Source organism: Bombus vosnesenskii, unplaced genomic scaffold, assembly GCF_011952255.1.
Source record: "Bombus vosnesenskii isolate JDL3184/JDL3185 unplaced genomic scaffold, Bvos_JDL3184-5_v1.1 scf7180000013334, whole genome shotgun sequence".
Taxonomy (NCBI): Eukaryota; Metazoa; Arthropoda; class Insecta; order Hymenoptera; family Apidae; genus Bombus; species Bombus vosnesenskii.
Genome location: NW_022882972.1, coordinates 228984 through 244432, shown reverse-complemented (window position 1 = coordinate 244432; position 15449 = coordinate 228984). Strand labels below are relative to the sequence as shown.

The window sequence follows — 15449 nt, the reverse complement described above, 5'->3', positions numbered from 1 at the left end:
TGGGGAGAAGAGGAAAAGTTTTACGCAAGATGGTCAAGGTGGAATACGTTGAGATTCTTCGTACGAGAAGAATGGAAGATTTAAGAGAGATTGCCATCCGAGGCTGGTTGTTTCTTTGCCTTTTTCAAATGAGAACAATATTGCGATATAAAAATTGCAGAAAAACTGTTAGATAGGGTCAGAGGCTAGGATTAACGCGTTGACCGCTACGATGGTCATCGATGATCCACGTTATCAAATCGACGTATCAAAGGAACTGGATAAATTAATAAAATTAAGTTTTCGGAATTTAAACTGACTTATGATCTATGGATTTTATATTGCGTAATATTTTAATGTTATTGGAATTATTATTATTATTGCACTATTTACATTACTGACTTATAATCTATGGATTTTATATTCCGCAATATTTTAATGTTATTGGAATTATTATTATTATTGCACTATTTACATTACTGACTTATGATCTATGGATTTTATATTCCGCAATATTTTAATGTTATTGGAATTATTATTATTATTGCACTATTTACATTACTGACTTGTGATCTATGGATTTTATATTCTGCAATATTTTAATGTCATTGGAATTATTATTATTATTGTACTATTTAGATTACTGAACATATTGCAACATTTTTAGAATTGTAAATATTTCCTAACACGTATGAGTTAATGAAAATGGTACACCTCGGTGTCGACTTTTTACGAAACTTTTTAAAGACGTCAAGAGAAATGATCAAGGCATGCAAGGACGTGCACTTTAATTAAAAGTAACGCAACTGTAATTATAGTCTGAAAGCAGAGAAAATGAAAAACTTTGACTCACCCTTTGTAGCGTGCGTTGATATTTCTGCAACTTCTTCTTGTCTCTAACCCTGCGAACGTTATTAGAACATTGTTAGAAATGAATTGTCGGAACGTCAGTATTGTGAAAATATAAAATGCATTATTCTAAAAGTGTATTGTATACGAATTATGATCCAAAAGAAACGACCAATGATCAACCAACTCTTTAGAAAAAAAAGTTGAGAAACGTGGAGACTCGACAGACATCTGGCAAACATGAGATCAGTAATTTGGCGTGGCAAATAACGATAAATTTAGGAGCAGATTTTATTTTGTTAGAAAATGAAAATTGTCCAAGGTACACGTATTATAGAACCAGTAACTCTTAAATTCTCTCCTGCAACTAAAAGAATGACAAAATATAAGAAAGAAATACATTCCCTTTTCATCTCATTTGTTTTTCCAGGTTCAGAGAATCATGTGTTTGGTTAATTACAATTTTGTAATTAAAAACTATCTTTGACAACAAAACAGACAAATCTATGACACTATCCCCAAATTAATATATATCACGATAATAAATTAAAAAGAAGCATATTGTTTTCTGTGCAAGATATGACTAGGACGTCTTTAAAAATCAATGACCAATCACAAGGAAATTGCGACGATAATAATTTTCATATAATTTACAAATGATTTATCAAGGTTATAACATGGTATTGTTTAATTGCCATACAAGCTGTGTGGTTTATAGAAAATAATTGCGCTTATAGGAAGAGCACGTTTCGATATCCTTTCATCATGTACGAACAAACAAATTATGCACCCTCGAAAAGAAACTATCGTACTTGCGATAATAGAAACATCAACCCAGATGGTACTTACGAAATGAATACTGACAGAAATTTGTTTGTTTTGTATTCTTTCTATACTATCTTATATTTATCTTTTCCTATTAGAAATTACTACAGTTTATAAACATCCAGATGTTACTTATATCTGTGAATATATAAAAGACAAATTCTATTTTGCAACGTTATACAGCGGTCGAAAGGATGTAAAAAGCACATCTAATATCCATTTCTTTACAATCGATGACGAGCTAATTTACAATAATTTTTACTACGATTTTGGCCCTTTAAACCTCGCCTGTTTATACAAGTAAGAATTTAAAATCCTTTTATACTTCTAAATAAAATTTTCATATGTCCCTCGAGTATTATTTTTTGATAGCGTCCACCATATTTGTAATAATTTATAATTATACGAAAAAAAACAAAATTTGAGATAATAATTTCATAGAATTATTTGTCGTATAATTAAGAGAATTTGTATTTAATTATACTGTTATACAAATTGTACGATATTATATAGCTTGTATAATTAAATAAAAATAATTGAATAAAAATTCACAATATTAATTAAAAAGAAATAAATGTAATACGGTTGAAAACATTGGAATTACTATCGGATCGTAATACTGTTAATAATGTTTTTTACAGATACTGCTGCAAAGTAAGTAAGAAGCTCGAGAGCCCAGGAAATGAGCATAGACAAATCGTGCACTATACATCACAACGAGATCACAAAAGGGCAAATTCCGCATACCTGGTTGCCTCTTACGCGGTATTATACCTGAACAAAAGTCCAAGAGAAGCTTACAACATTCTTTTTATGGGAGGTGAAATTCCTATAAAGCCATTTCGAGATGCCTCTATGGGATCAGCAATTTATAGTATTCATTTGTCAGGTGACAATTTAGCGTGGAAATTATAAACTGGAGAATTAACTCTACTGAGTGAAATTAATCTTTTATATAATCTATTTTATGAGAATAGATTGTTTGAACGCTCTTAAAAAAGCAGTTTCCTTCGGCTTTTTTAATTTCTGCGACTTTGATGTGGTTGAGTATGAAAAGTACGAGGACATGAGAAACGGTGCTTTGAATTGGATGGTACCGCAAAAGTTCCTGGCTTTCGTTGGTCCAAGCACGGAACCAGGCACACCTTATCATCCACCTGAGTGCTACATTGATTACTTTTTAAAGAACGAAGTCACAGCCGTGATCAGATTAAATAAGAAAGCATACAGTGCATCGAGGTACAAATCTAATCCATAATCACAGAGTTCTTAATAGTTTCAACTAATGATTTTCAAACATTCTATAAGATTATCTAATTGTAGAAGAACTACATTATTTATTGCAAATATTGACTATTTCCTAATCTTTAAGATTTATTACTCTATTAATACTGAAAGAATTATATTTCCCTGAAACTCTTAGAAATTATACGGTTACATAATTTGTTATGATTCTAAGTTTAGAATGAAATTAAAGCGATGCTTTAAAAATAGATTCACCGATGTAGGGATCACGCATTACGATATGTTCATGCCAGACGGCACGGTACCACCGAGAAGAATACTGAATGAATTTTTGCAACTAAGCGAAAATACCAGCGGTCCGATAGCAGTTCATTGCAAAGTTATTTGAAGTTCTTTAAACAATTTTCTTATCTATCTTCAAATTTTATTTATTTTATTTACTATATGAATAATATTTCAGGCTGGATTAGGAAGGACAGGTTCATTAATTGCCGCATATTTAATAAAGCATTATAAAATGACGGCAAGAGAAGCTATTGCCTGGATAAGGATTTGCAGACCTGGTTCCGTTATTGGACACCAACAAGCCTGGTTAGAAAATATAGAGAAAAATTTGTTGAACGCTGGTCAACGATATAAGTAATTCATGTTTCCTTTATTAGATATAAATAGTAATATTGCAATAAAGATTCTTGATCATTGAATAAAAAAAAACCTTAACCCTTTAGAAACTAATAGGACAAAATATTTCAAGGTAACTGTTAAAAGGATCGCTGAATCTTTATAATTTGTATTTTTCTGGCATCATTGAAGTTTATTAAAGCATAGGATCTCGTTGTAAATTGAAATTATTTCATTTTAAAAATTATATTTAATTTATTATTATCATATTATCGCATTATATTGTTGCCGTATGTTGTATCATTGCATTTATTATTGAAAGAAAATCCGTCTCAAAAGGATTAATACAGAGAAGAATTGTCTTTCTTACTATTAATTTTTAATGAAAAATAAAAAAGGAACACTTGACGTATAAATAATATTCAGTACATACCTATATACATCATGGTGATGTATTATTCGCAGACTGAAGTATTATGGCGATGGCGATGTAATATTGCACCATAAACGCGGAATATATTCGATCGCAGACAAGTTGGAAAAGAAAATACACTATATGCCTGATGGAGGGTGCACAGGTAGGACTTTATGTCTCTGCCTAAAATCAACCAATGATCGTATAAGAAAAGAGTATAAAAGCAATAGAATTTTTTATTAGAGGCTAGTAAAGATTTTACCTATGAAAATTGTAATTTTCAATGCAGCCCTTATATCGAAGATCTTCAATTTCTGCTTTGACGAGAAAGTGATGATCTAAAAAAAGAAAATAATTAGAGAAAAAAAATGGTGAAAAATGTTAATTTTAAATTAGGGTTAGGATTACATTAAATTACGGTGAAAATGTTTCAATGTAAATTTGTATTGTTTCAGAACCAAACTACGATAGTCTGCCGATAGAGAAAAAAGGCAAAACGAAATTTACGAGAATTTTAGGTATTTATTCAATATTTTATAATTTTCGTACTTTATTTCTTAATTTTTAAAAAACACAAGTAAAAGATATGCTACTATATAACTGCTATAAGGTAATATATATACGTAGTACGTTACACTTTTTAACAAAGTATTCTTTTCTGATTGAAAATTGTGTTTCTAAGTTAATTCATGTAATTATATCGAAATTTTAATAAATCTTTTATAGTCTAGCATAGGTCTGCTGACCTTGAAAAACTAACATATAATATTTTGCTCTGTTACATTACAAAGGCTATTGAATTATATTATTATACCTTTATACAAACCATAGTAGTTGAAATCCTCATTATGAAAGAGTGTTGGCATAATTTGTAACGTAAAATTAGGAAAAAATTCAAGAGTACGTCGAAGCATGCAGGAAAGAACAACCGCGCGCCAAAACTGCTTCAGGAACATGCCCGCGCATCTCAATTTCGATTACTAATCGATCGAGATTTCTTACCACGTAGAAATATATGTACAATTTTAACACTTATGATACCTTAACAAATGAAATAATCATAGAAATTGAAACAAAAAATTAGTACAAAATGTATTTTTATAAGATTTCAACGTAAGAAGACATTTATTTACAGAACAATCATTATCAATTTCTTGTCGATTATTCAATACTTCATATCTATCGATAGCTGCGCGCGCAACCAATATGAATTGGAATTAATAATGAATCGAAATTAAATTAAAATAAAATTATTTATAAGAACTGATGACTCAGAAAAGTAACAGGGAATTATTAAAATATGTTGCAGCGAATATTATGAGTTTAAAGGAAAATATCAATAAAACAAGTTTTCGCGCCAATAGATCTCATACCGAGCATTCTGCGCGCGCATCCAATTTCAATTAGTTTAATTTACAATTTCTAACATAGTGGTAGTGTTCTTTGTCTTATGCAATTTTCTTGTTATTTATCAACATTACGACGGAACTTGAATTATGCAGTCATTGTAAAGGTATCTTTTAGTGCATGTATAGAAGGTAAACTACAAACTTGAAGAATATAAAAAAGAATTTAGACTATGTAACTAATCTACATCGTTGAATAAATAAATAAATTTTGTCCTATGCTATGCAGGTATTATAATACAATTTTTTTTCTTTTCTTGCTCATAGGAAAATTAAGAAATCTCCGCGGAACAGACGATTCAGAACGAACTCCACAGAAATACAGGGCTACGGATCCATATATTATGACACAAGGAGATAGACTGAACGAAATCAAAATGAACAAATTCAAACCATCTCGAACTTCAGAGTCGCGACAAAAGAATTGCATCTCTTACGGATTGGACGCTTTGAAAAACGCGCGTCGAAGGAAATAAGTAAGTAAACATAAAAGAAAAGAAATTATTTTATTTCGTTTAAACACGAAATTTACTTCTTCCTAGTTTAATTTGAATTATAATTGAGATTTTTTCAAACCATACAATATATATATATATATATATATATATATTTTTATAATTAATATATAATATTAATTATATATAATATATTAATTAATATATAATATTAATTAGTATATATATATATATATATATATATATATATATATATATATATATATATATATATATAATTTGTTGAAAAGAAAATACACGAGGATCAGTAAAGCCTGAAAGAAATATTGAAGGAAAAATGATTTATCGAAAATTTTTTTACATGATTTTATAATCCATTCAATACAAAATGATTCGTCCTTGTATAAACTAAATAGAGAGATTTCTCGGGAAGAATTATCAGAAATAATTATATAGAGAATACAATTTCTAAAAGATCCACTGATTTTCTCTTCCTCTGTGTTTTAATCCTACCTTTTCTTTTCTTTTTTGAACATTTGTTATTGCATCGGTGAATGCTTCAATGAAGCTTGTTTAGAGAATTTTATGCTCTATATATTTACTTGAAAATAATTTCCACGCAAAACTGTTTCGACAAAAATCGACAAAAACGGGAGATATTCCATCAAAATAGGATTTTGAGAAACAAGAACAACTGCAGATCAACACGCAGATCCGCATCTCTTAAAGCTTTTTTTGTACAATTATGCGTCAATTAGCACTTTTCTTCAACAACAATATTTATTCCATCGCTTTCACTTTTGAATCACTATCAAATCTTGATATATATATATATATGTACATATGTACATATGTACATATATATATATGTATATATATCAAGATTCGATATGTACATATATATATATTGAGATCATTCGATATTTCAAGTTTGAACTTCAAAGGAAATGTCATCTGTGTCCAATGGTGGAAACAGAAGGGTACAACTTACAGAGATTTATATCATAAATCATGGACCACAAAATTTCTGCTAATTCGGTAAACAGGAAGGAAAATCGTCACGAATCTGTGCAGTTAAAAGTGACAATCAAAGTAATTCATCGTTCATGCTTCGCGCTCCAATCTCGAACGCGTTTTTTGTTATTTATATTTTACGATTATTACTCATTACAGATCTTATAATCGCTGTAGATTATCAACTATCAAAGTTTATACGATACATAAAACATATTCGCCTTTATACCCTATGATTAGCAGGAAACAAGTTCATATAGGGTATATACAATTGTGCAATTTAACATCAACGTGAAATCTCGAATTTATAGAATAGAAAAAGAAACGAAAAGAACTTTCCTTCTGGCATCGTAAGCTAATGAGAAATTCATGATATAGTATTCCATATTACGCGACTAAAAGATTAAAGACTAATTCAGTTTTGTGAGTACACTTATAATCACAAGAATTATGTAATGCCACAAAAATTGTATAAGAAAGTAATTAGTTAATTATCCTTTCTCTTTTTCTTCTGTTCTTTGTTTGTGTTAATACAAAGAAGTAACTTATTTAAATATTGCAATTTAAATATTATATAATGTATTGCGCTTTGAATTTTCATCACGTATCACAATGATCAGAGTTTGATAGATAAAAGCGTAAAAAACAGGCCATGAATTTAATTCCTCCCGCTCTGATAAATACTTTTTTTGTTATTCAATATATAGTTTTATCATTTTTTGATAGACTTTTACAGTTTTACATTCAATTCTGCACAGATTGAATGGATAATGCCATTCTAATATGTATAATATATATTATGCCTATTAATTTGTGTACCCAAAACATCGCTTTTGTGTCATCATTTATCTTTTTTTTGTTTCTATTTGTCTGTTATCTTAAACACGCGTTAAAAAATTTTGGTTTCTCGAAAGTTAGATATCATTTTTTTTACTTGCACTAAGCACATTATAATATTTTACTGTCATGTGTTATTAATCGTTACTGTCGTTATAATCATCATAGGTTTATCATTAACTATCAAAATTCTTATTATCCTTTGAAACTACTCCCCTCTCATATTTTTTTTTCTTTTTATTATAGAGCTCAGATATTACAATATTCATCGCTCACGCAAGATCCTTTTTTTTTTAATTTTTAACTATATTTAAAACTTATAACCAAAAGATAAAAACAGTATATTAAATATGATATTATTGAATATTGCAGACACTTGTACCCCTTAGTTGATCATCTTTTTGCTTTTTTCGTGATATTTATTCCTTTTTTTTGTTTTGTTTTATTTCTCTGGGTTTGGATATGCCAGGAAAAAAGATTTATGTATATCGTTACAAGCAACAATACATGATATTCAAAATGATATCGCTTGATTTTCTGAGCTTGAAACCGTCATTGCATCCTTCGTAATCTTCCTCTCTTTTTTTTTTTCTTTGTTTTTATGTAAAGTCCTCGTGATTTCAATGTTGTTACGTTAGTGTTAAAAAAAAAAAAAAGAAACTGCATCAGGATTTTGCATGCATTTGCACTCCCGTTACTTCTTTTTGCATCATACAGTCTTTTTTCAAAGGTGATGTTATGCAATTTCCGACAGAGTTGAAACATGCCTATTTTTTGTTTGTTTTCATCTTTTCAAAAATTGCTCCTCAAAGAGCGCTTTATAATGCACCATGTTGTATAAATTATCAAGGTCACACAGCTCTGTATAAAGTTACACTCGCGATGTGTTGATTTGCCATGACTTCGACGATCGCGTCGCGTATACCATAACAAAACGTACACCCAAATGGATTTGTTGTGTTCGTCGAGGAAGCACGGTTCAATACTACTGGCCGTGCACTAGCCTTCAACTGTTCGCTTATTCTATCCCATTTCGTGTAGGCAGTGATCTAAAAAACAAACGATCGATGAAATTATCTTAATCTCAAACACTTATCAAACATTTATCAAAGACTCGTTGAAGCTGCTATTATTTGTCTTAACTATACATCTCATTCAGAAATATATCGTACCGTAACTGGAGAAGGGGAAACATCTATAAGTTTCCCCGATTCGGTGGAATTATTTTCTGGTGGAAGAGTTAAAGAAAACTCGCAACGATGGTACATGTTAAAATTATAATGCCCCGGGTAATTTGTGTGTAGCACAAACTTCTTAACACATTGGGTTTTGGCATCAAATAAAATATCCTACAAAAAATGACAGAATGTTTAGATATATATTTATTTCGATTTGCTGATTTACTTTTTTGAAGTATGGAATAGTTATTAAGAGAAAAATGTACCAATCCTAAAGTAAAATAGTTGTAGAAGAAATCCGAACGTCTTATTTTATCGCGTTTGTGTGCGTGAGGGCTATGAATGCGCATCTTATCTTCGGCTTTGAAAAAGACTCGAGATGGTGCTCCCAAAGCACTCAGCACATCTTCACAAGTGTCACCAAATAACACCTATAATTGTGTATATTGTACAAAAAATAAGAATGCAGCATACAGCAAAGTTCAATTGTTATAGATTTAAAAGTTCTCTCATTGCTGTAACGATCATATAGCTCACTTTAAAGGGCACTTACAATGTTTAAAGAAGTTTAGACTATACAATACTTTGGGATAAAAATTGTACTACAAACTAAATTATAAAATATAACCTCTTTGGTTAAGCAGCGTTTTTTTGGCTCCAGTAATACCCTTGTTACAGAGCTACCTTCTGTGAAAAGGTGCAATCTAAGACCTCGTGTACGCATTTTGTCTCGCATGACATCTGCCTTTTCTAAATACAAATTGTTATGATAGCAAACCTAACAAAATGTGATTATGTAATATTAATCTTGCTTAGATATTCGTATGTCCTGTTCTATACACCAGCAAAAAATAATTACAAGTGGTAGAGGTGGTGGTGGTGCCTTTAAGTTATGCTCATCGCTTCCACCTCCAGCACCCATGTTACCAACATAAATAGCTGTTTTTGCCACAAGGGGAGATGTTCCATTTGGGAATTGCAATGATCCTAATCCATGTGCATATCCAGGTTGGAACTTTGAATCAATGGGGAAGTAAAACGATAGTCCTCGAAAATTTAAGACAAATACCTAAAAACCAACATTATTTGATTGCACAGATTTTTACTAATTCTTTACATAAATGGAAACACTATACTTGTTTATCACTATCGTAAACACCAGGATGGGTTGCTCCAAATGAATGTTCAATCTGTTCAATAGATGGCAAAACCTCTGGTGAATTGAATGGCAAACCACAGTATTTGAGTTTAACTAATTTCATGTTATAAATCTCAATTATTTTGAGCCTTTGCACCACTGGGTCGAATATAAGCCGAACTCCATCATGAGGTAAGTTTATTACTAAATCTACTTCTAAAGGATTCTGCATGTGTAAAACATACAATTTAATTCCACATTAATTACGCAGAAGTAAAGAATATGATAATAACATATAAATCTAATTTTTATCAATATATACTTACACTATCACTATAAAGTACTTGTACTCCCCTTATAATGCCCACTTGGGATTGTATTATTGATACAGATTGGGAAAAATGCATGCCTGTAAGAATAACTCTTTTTTAAAAGTAGACCACACATTATCGTTATTTCATGAATTGCTTATATTAAACTATATGCGTATCAACATAATTATTTCAAATAATATCATGACTCTCATTAAACTCATATCTATTTATAAAGTGATATCTTATTAAAGCGTCAATTTCCAATTAATTATTAGCCAATTAATTGACAATTCAGCAGCAAAAGTTCAAATAGCGAGGCAATACGTGTAAACAATTACATAATAAGCAACAAAATATTCATAGTGATCACCATTTTCTTTGTTTACGCGCGATTGTCAAATGAGGTGTTTACAAATAGAATGAAATAGCAAAGTACGAATGCTGACATGACGACAACATCAATAAAGTTCAATTTGAAAAAGAGGAGAGAGTATAACGGAAATTCTCTGTTCGTTTTCTAAATTATTATGAATTAATTTGATGATCGCAAAATTACGCGTAATACGACGTAGCCGCGATACATCGCGAGTATTTCGTCACTTGCCTAAAATAAATTCCCACTGCTCGCAGCCGAGGGATCTTTCGGGCACTACCTCGAGTTCCAACATCTCTAACCGATTCCTTTTGTTATTTCCTTTACTTTTATAAATTAAACTAAAACAGAGTGCACCACGCGTCTCCAAATATCATGAGAACTGCGTTGTTCCTTTGTCTACGTATCGCACTGTTACTAATCACCAGATAGCCATATTGCTTTCCTAAACAATAAACCTCAACACTCTACTCTCACTGCTAGCAAACTGTCACCGAACAGCTGATACGTGCCGCGAATTACGTGAAACAGAATCAGACTACCGACTGTGTACGGAAATGTCGCCATTTCGAAGAAAAACTTCGTTTCTTTCGCTTTAGATTCCGCCACATATGCAACTCCGTCGGCTAAAATTAGTAGCGCGAATATTTGAATTTTGCTTCAAAAAACCTTTTCCTAGGAACAATAAAAATTTGAATTAACAATAATTACTTTGCTATTTATTCAAGATGTTTAATTTTGTAATTTTAATGTAGACAATGTTACACTATGTCGTGATATATTTGTTGTTTAAAAAAATGTATATCGACATTGAAAAATTGGAAATATTGATTGAGAAGTTCTATGTAATTATACGAGTTGTAAATAAAGCATATACGAGAAAATGATTTGATTTGTAAGCGTATTACGTATTATTTTCATTGATCACATACTAATCATGTTGACGTACCTTTTCTTCATTCGCGCCGCGATACCAATCACGTGTACAGATGTTTCCAATTACGAGATCCACATTGTAAAACATGCCTGAGATCTTTCTAAATTCAAATTTAATTTAGTAGTAAATATTTACTCTTTTTCTTATCTTTTTTAAATCCTTTTACATTGTACGAAGACGTAACGTGTTGATTTCGCACAACCGGAATTATGTTTCCCTATTTTAATAATTCCTTTCTTTTCGAAATTTGTTTATTTTATTATATTCTAAGTTTCATAAAGTTGAACGAAATAAATTTGGAATAATAGACAAGATTCTTAATAAGCGGACAAAGAAAACTCGATTTAGCAAGTTTGCAATAAAAACGACACAACTTCCCTTTATTATAAGATGTCGGGGTTAAAGATCATAGATAATAGAATCTTGTATTCTTCGTTAACCCACGCCATGGGGGGTTTTACGATCGTGAATACGCGAAAGAACTTTCGATAGAACAATTGAAAATCTTAGCATGAAAGAATCGTTTCAATCATACTTTGTTACAATAGAAAAGAAATGAAAGAAGAAAAGATATAGAAAAATTGCTCGATTATTTATAAAATACTTCGATTCTTCATAAAAAGAAAGAAATAATATGATGTAAACAAAAAGCTTCTTGATTGTAAAAATTCATTTTATGGAAAGTATCAAGGTTTGTGATAAATATATTGGAAATTTGAGAATGTAACGCAAAAGATAGTCAAAACATAAAATAATCTTTCCTGAGATATATATGACGCACTCTTAAAATCATCCGGATAACAAAGTGCGGTCTTAAGATAATAGTCTGCGAGAGATTCTGTTTACGAATTAATAAATTAAAAAATATAAAGATCATGTATACATTTTATGTGTGAATTAAAAACTGCAAATAAAAAAATAATCTTATTTAGACTGTAAGATTTTACAAATTCACCTTTTTATTTTTATAAGAAGATCAATGTTTCTACTCTAATACAAAGAAATGTCTAACTTTCTACTGAATAAGTAATTATAAATCTATTTGAAATCAATATCATCGTGAGATAACGAATTTAGATAAATTTTGCGATCAACGTGAGTCAAAATAGATAAACCTTCTTTTTAAAAACCTAATAAAGTATAGTTACAAAAATCAGCACTGAAACACTTTTGTTGCATAAAACCATTACTACAATAAATCTTATAAATTTATCCGAAACTAAGTGTCATCGTTGGTAAACAATTGAGATAAATTTATCATTCTCTGAATGAATCTCAAAACCAAACAGAATACTTGAAAAATGTGAGTCGTACCTACTTGGTAAAGCTAAGAGAGTTACACTAAATCGCTATTACAACAGAAATATTTTCATCTTATTGTTACATTAGAAAGATATTTGAAACTATAATTACTATTATTGGTTGAAACTACAGATAAATTTATCGGTCGCCTGAAAGAATTTTAAAACGAACGAAAACATTTGAAGAATGTAAATAGCGCTTGGTAGAGTTACGGGTTTTAACAAAACGCCATTGTTACAATTGAAATACTTCTTCCTCGTGAAACGGTTGTTGGTGCATACATCGCGCGGTCGTGCCCACCATGTTATGCAATCAATTATGATAACCATATCATGCGCTACACAGTCGAGCCTCCAGAAACGTCAAGCCACGCGTGACTTTTCTACGAATATGTATGCGTTCCGTATTGTGTATATTGTATATGTTTATGCAAAATATATCGATAACTCTGTGACACCGGGTCGAAGCTATCGAAGTCTAGAAAAATATGAGAAAAAGATGAAAAGGGGAAGAATGAAGGCGATAAGAGGCGAGCGATTTCGAGGAATTCATTCGAACCAAAACACAATGACTCTTATTTCAATTCCATCTTCGATTCTATCTGTCTTTCTCGAGCACTACATTTATTTCATTGTTACACGAAGATCACAAGTAAAAGTGTTGTTATTTCTATACTCAGAGGTAGGATCACAATAGTTATTATTTTATTGAATGGATCAATCTATCACACCGTTCTGAGCTAAAAAAACCTTTATTGCACGCGCTTACAAAAACTAGGGATAAAAACAAAAAAGCATCTTAAGCCTATCGATAAATTAATCGATTGTAACTAGGACTATTTTCTAGTTACTATTTCTTATAACTAACGCATCTGCATATGGATGGCGACACGAACTCACGTTGTCATTTTCAACAAAAAGTATCTTTCTTAATTTTCTAATCTTAATGTCACTTTATGACTAAAGGAGAATATTTTAGCAAATAGTAGATAAAAATGGAAAGAACCCATTAGATTCAAAATATAGTCGATGAAGATTATAGGAACTAAATAAATAACAAACGATATTTTAATATTCTCATGAGTAATGTTTTTACTGTTGTAGACTTCCAAAAGATATAAGAAAACCTTAGGATACTTACTCAAGTCTGTACTACATTATACAATTAATTTTTAATTATTTTTAGGGAAAATGATAGTAAATGCACAAATAACACAAAAACTGAATAAACGTACTTAATTTGGAACTCAAATAGAAAATGAAATTATTTGAAGAAACATCATAAAAAGATTTAGGAATATCTGAATAAAAAGAATACGATTGGACGATAGTTTAAATGGAAAAAAAGAAAAATTGCAATGTAAAAATTAGTAAAGTTTAATATGCAATAAATCTTTACAAATTAATTAACCTCAATGCTATACTATCACAAAAGAATCAAATATTTTTTCTATTCCTTTATTTAGAATTGTAAAAAAAGAAGTGAACCAGCATACGTGGTAACTCGAAACAAAATATCTAATATTCTCATGTGTTTACAAAACCACTATCAATAAATTTAATACGAGATTGAACTCAATATATCTATAACAATTTATGTACAATTTTAAAAAATATACCTATTAATTCGAATCAATTAACATGATCACTTGACAGGACAAGGTCCACGGTATCAACTTTACGAAAGGCTCAGGTAAACAAAATACGCAGATCGATGTTACGTCGTACAAATGTCTTATCTTGATCCGTAAACATTTTTTTACTAACAAGATCCGGCTTCATCGATGACTCTTGACATAGGATCTTCGTGGATCGAGAAAGAACGTTACCAAAACTATGGAAATGTATCTACTGAACTACATATACATACAACTGCAAGATTGTGAGGAAATAAAATACAATAAATAACACGTTCAAAAATCACGTTATTGTTTACCAACTACGTATCTCACTAATACGTAAACATCGATAAATGACATGGCAAGAGGACTTTGCAACATTACAACATTATTCTTATTAACACAGTTCAATTTTGTCGTCTGACTCGCAAAAATATTCGTCCGCTTGTAGATACCTTTCATGAATATTATCATGTGTGTTATGTGAAACATTTTGAAATTTCATGAATATTATCATGTGTGTTATGCGAAACATTTTGAAATTTCATCAACACTGCTATGTGACTCAATTGGTATGATTGTATTTGTATTTGAAATCAATCTGAAAATGTATTTTATTACTTTCAATTACTCTTTGATCTTTTTTGTTGCAGTAAAGTATTTATCAATAAAAACGATGGAAAAAGTAATAAGAAAAAAATTCATCTTCGTATTTGTTATTTTTCTTTGTTTATGTTTGTAATTTGACTGATAAACGATATAAATATCGTTTAGATTTCTGTATAAATTTCTGGGCAATTCGTGCACCATTCGAGACTTGTTTACACACTTGTACGCATTCGATTAGCACAAGCGAGCTACTGTTTTGTCGTTAAGAACCTTTCTTTGTTTTTCTCCGCTCATCTGGATGCATCGATGAATAATCTTCGTATATCGCGAAGAT

The 15449-nt window shown here is 30.4% G+C and overlaps 2 protein-coding genes across 2 annotated transcripts; one reads left to right on the top strand and one right to left on the bottom strand.

The window, feature by feature from the left end:
* The first annotated feature begins 1259 nt into the window (after positions 1–1259).
* LOC117235898 (dual specificity protein phosphatase CDC14C-like) lies at positions 1260–5917 on the top strand. The gene is made up of 9 exons (XM_033498361.1): positions 1260–1669; positions 1752–1953; positions 2295–2542; positions 2631–2892; positions 3148–3277; positions 3359–3537; positions 3985–4097; positions 4390–4452; positions 5608–5917. The coding sequence occupies exons 1-9, from the start codon at positions 1594–1596 to the stop codon at positions 5814–5816; spliced, it is 1482 nt and encodes a 493-aa protein (XP_033354252.1). The 5' UTR covers positions 1260–1593; the 3' UTR covers positions 5817–5917.
* Positions 5918–7276: 1359 nt separating this feature from the next.
* On the bottom strand, positions 7277–11195 carry LOC117235897 (UPF0183 protein CG7083). Its single transcript, XM_033498360.1, has 8 exons — positions 10881–11195; positions 10289–10371; positions 9961–10188; positions 9684–9893; positions 9453–9602; positions 9091–9255; positions 8819–8995; positions 7277–8695 (listed from the first exon to the last, which is right to left on the bottom strand). The coding sequence occupies exons 1-8, from the start codon at positions 10942–10944 to the stop codon at positions 8498–8500; spliced, it is 1275 nt and encodes a 424-aa protein (XP_033354251.1). The 5' UTR covers positions 10945–11195; the 3' UTR covers positions 7277–8497.
* Between the last annotated feature and the right edge of the window lie 4254 nt (positions 11196–15449).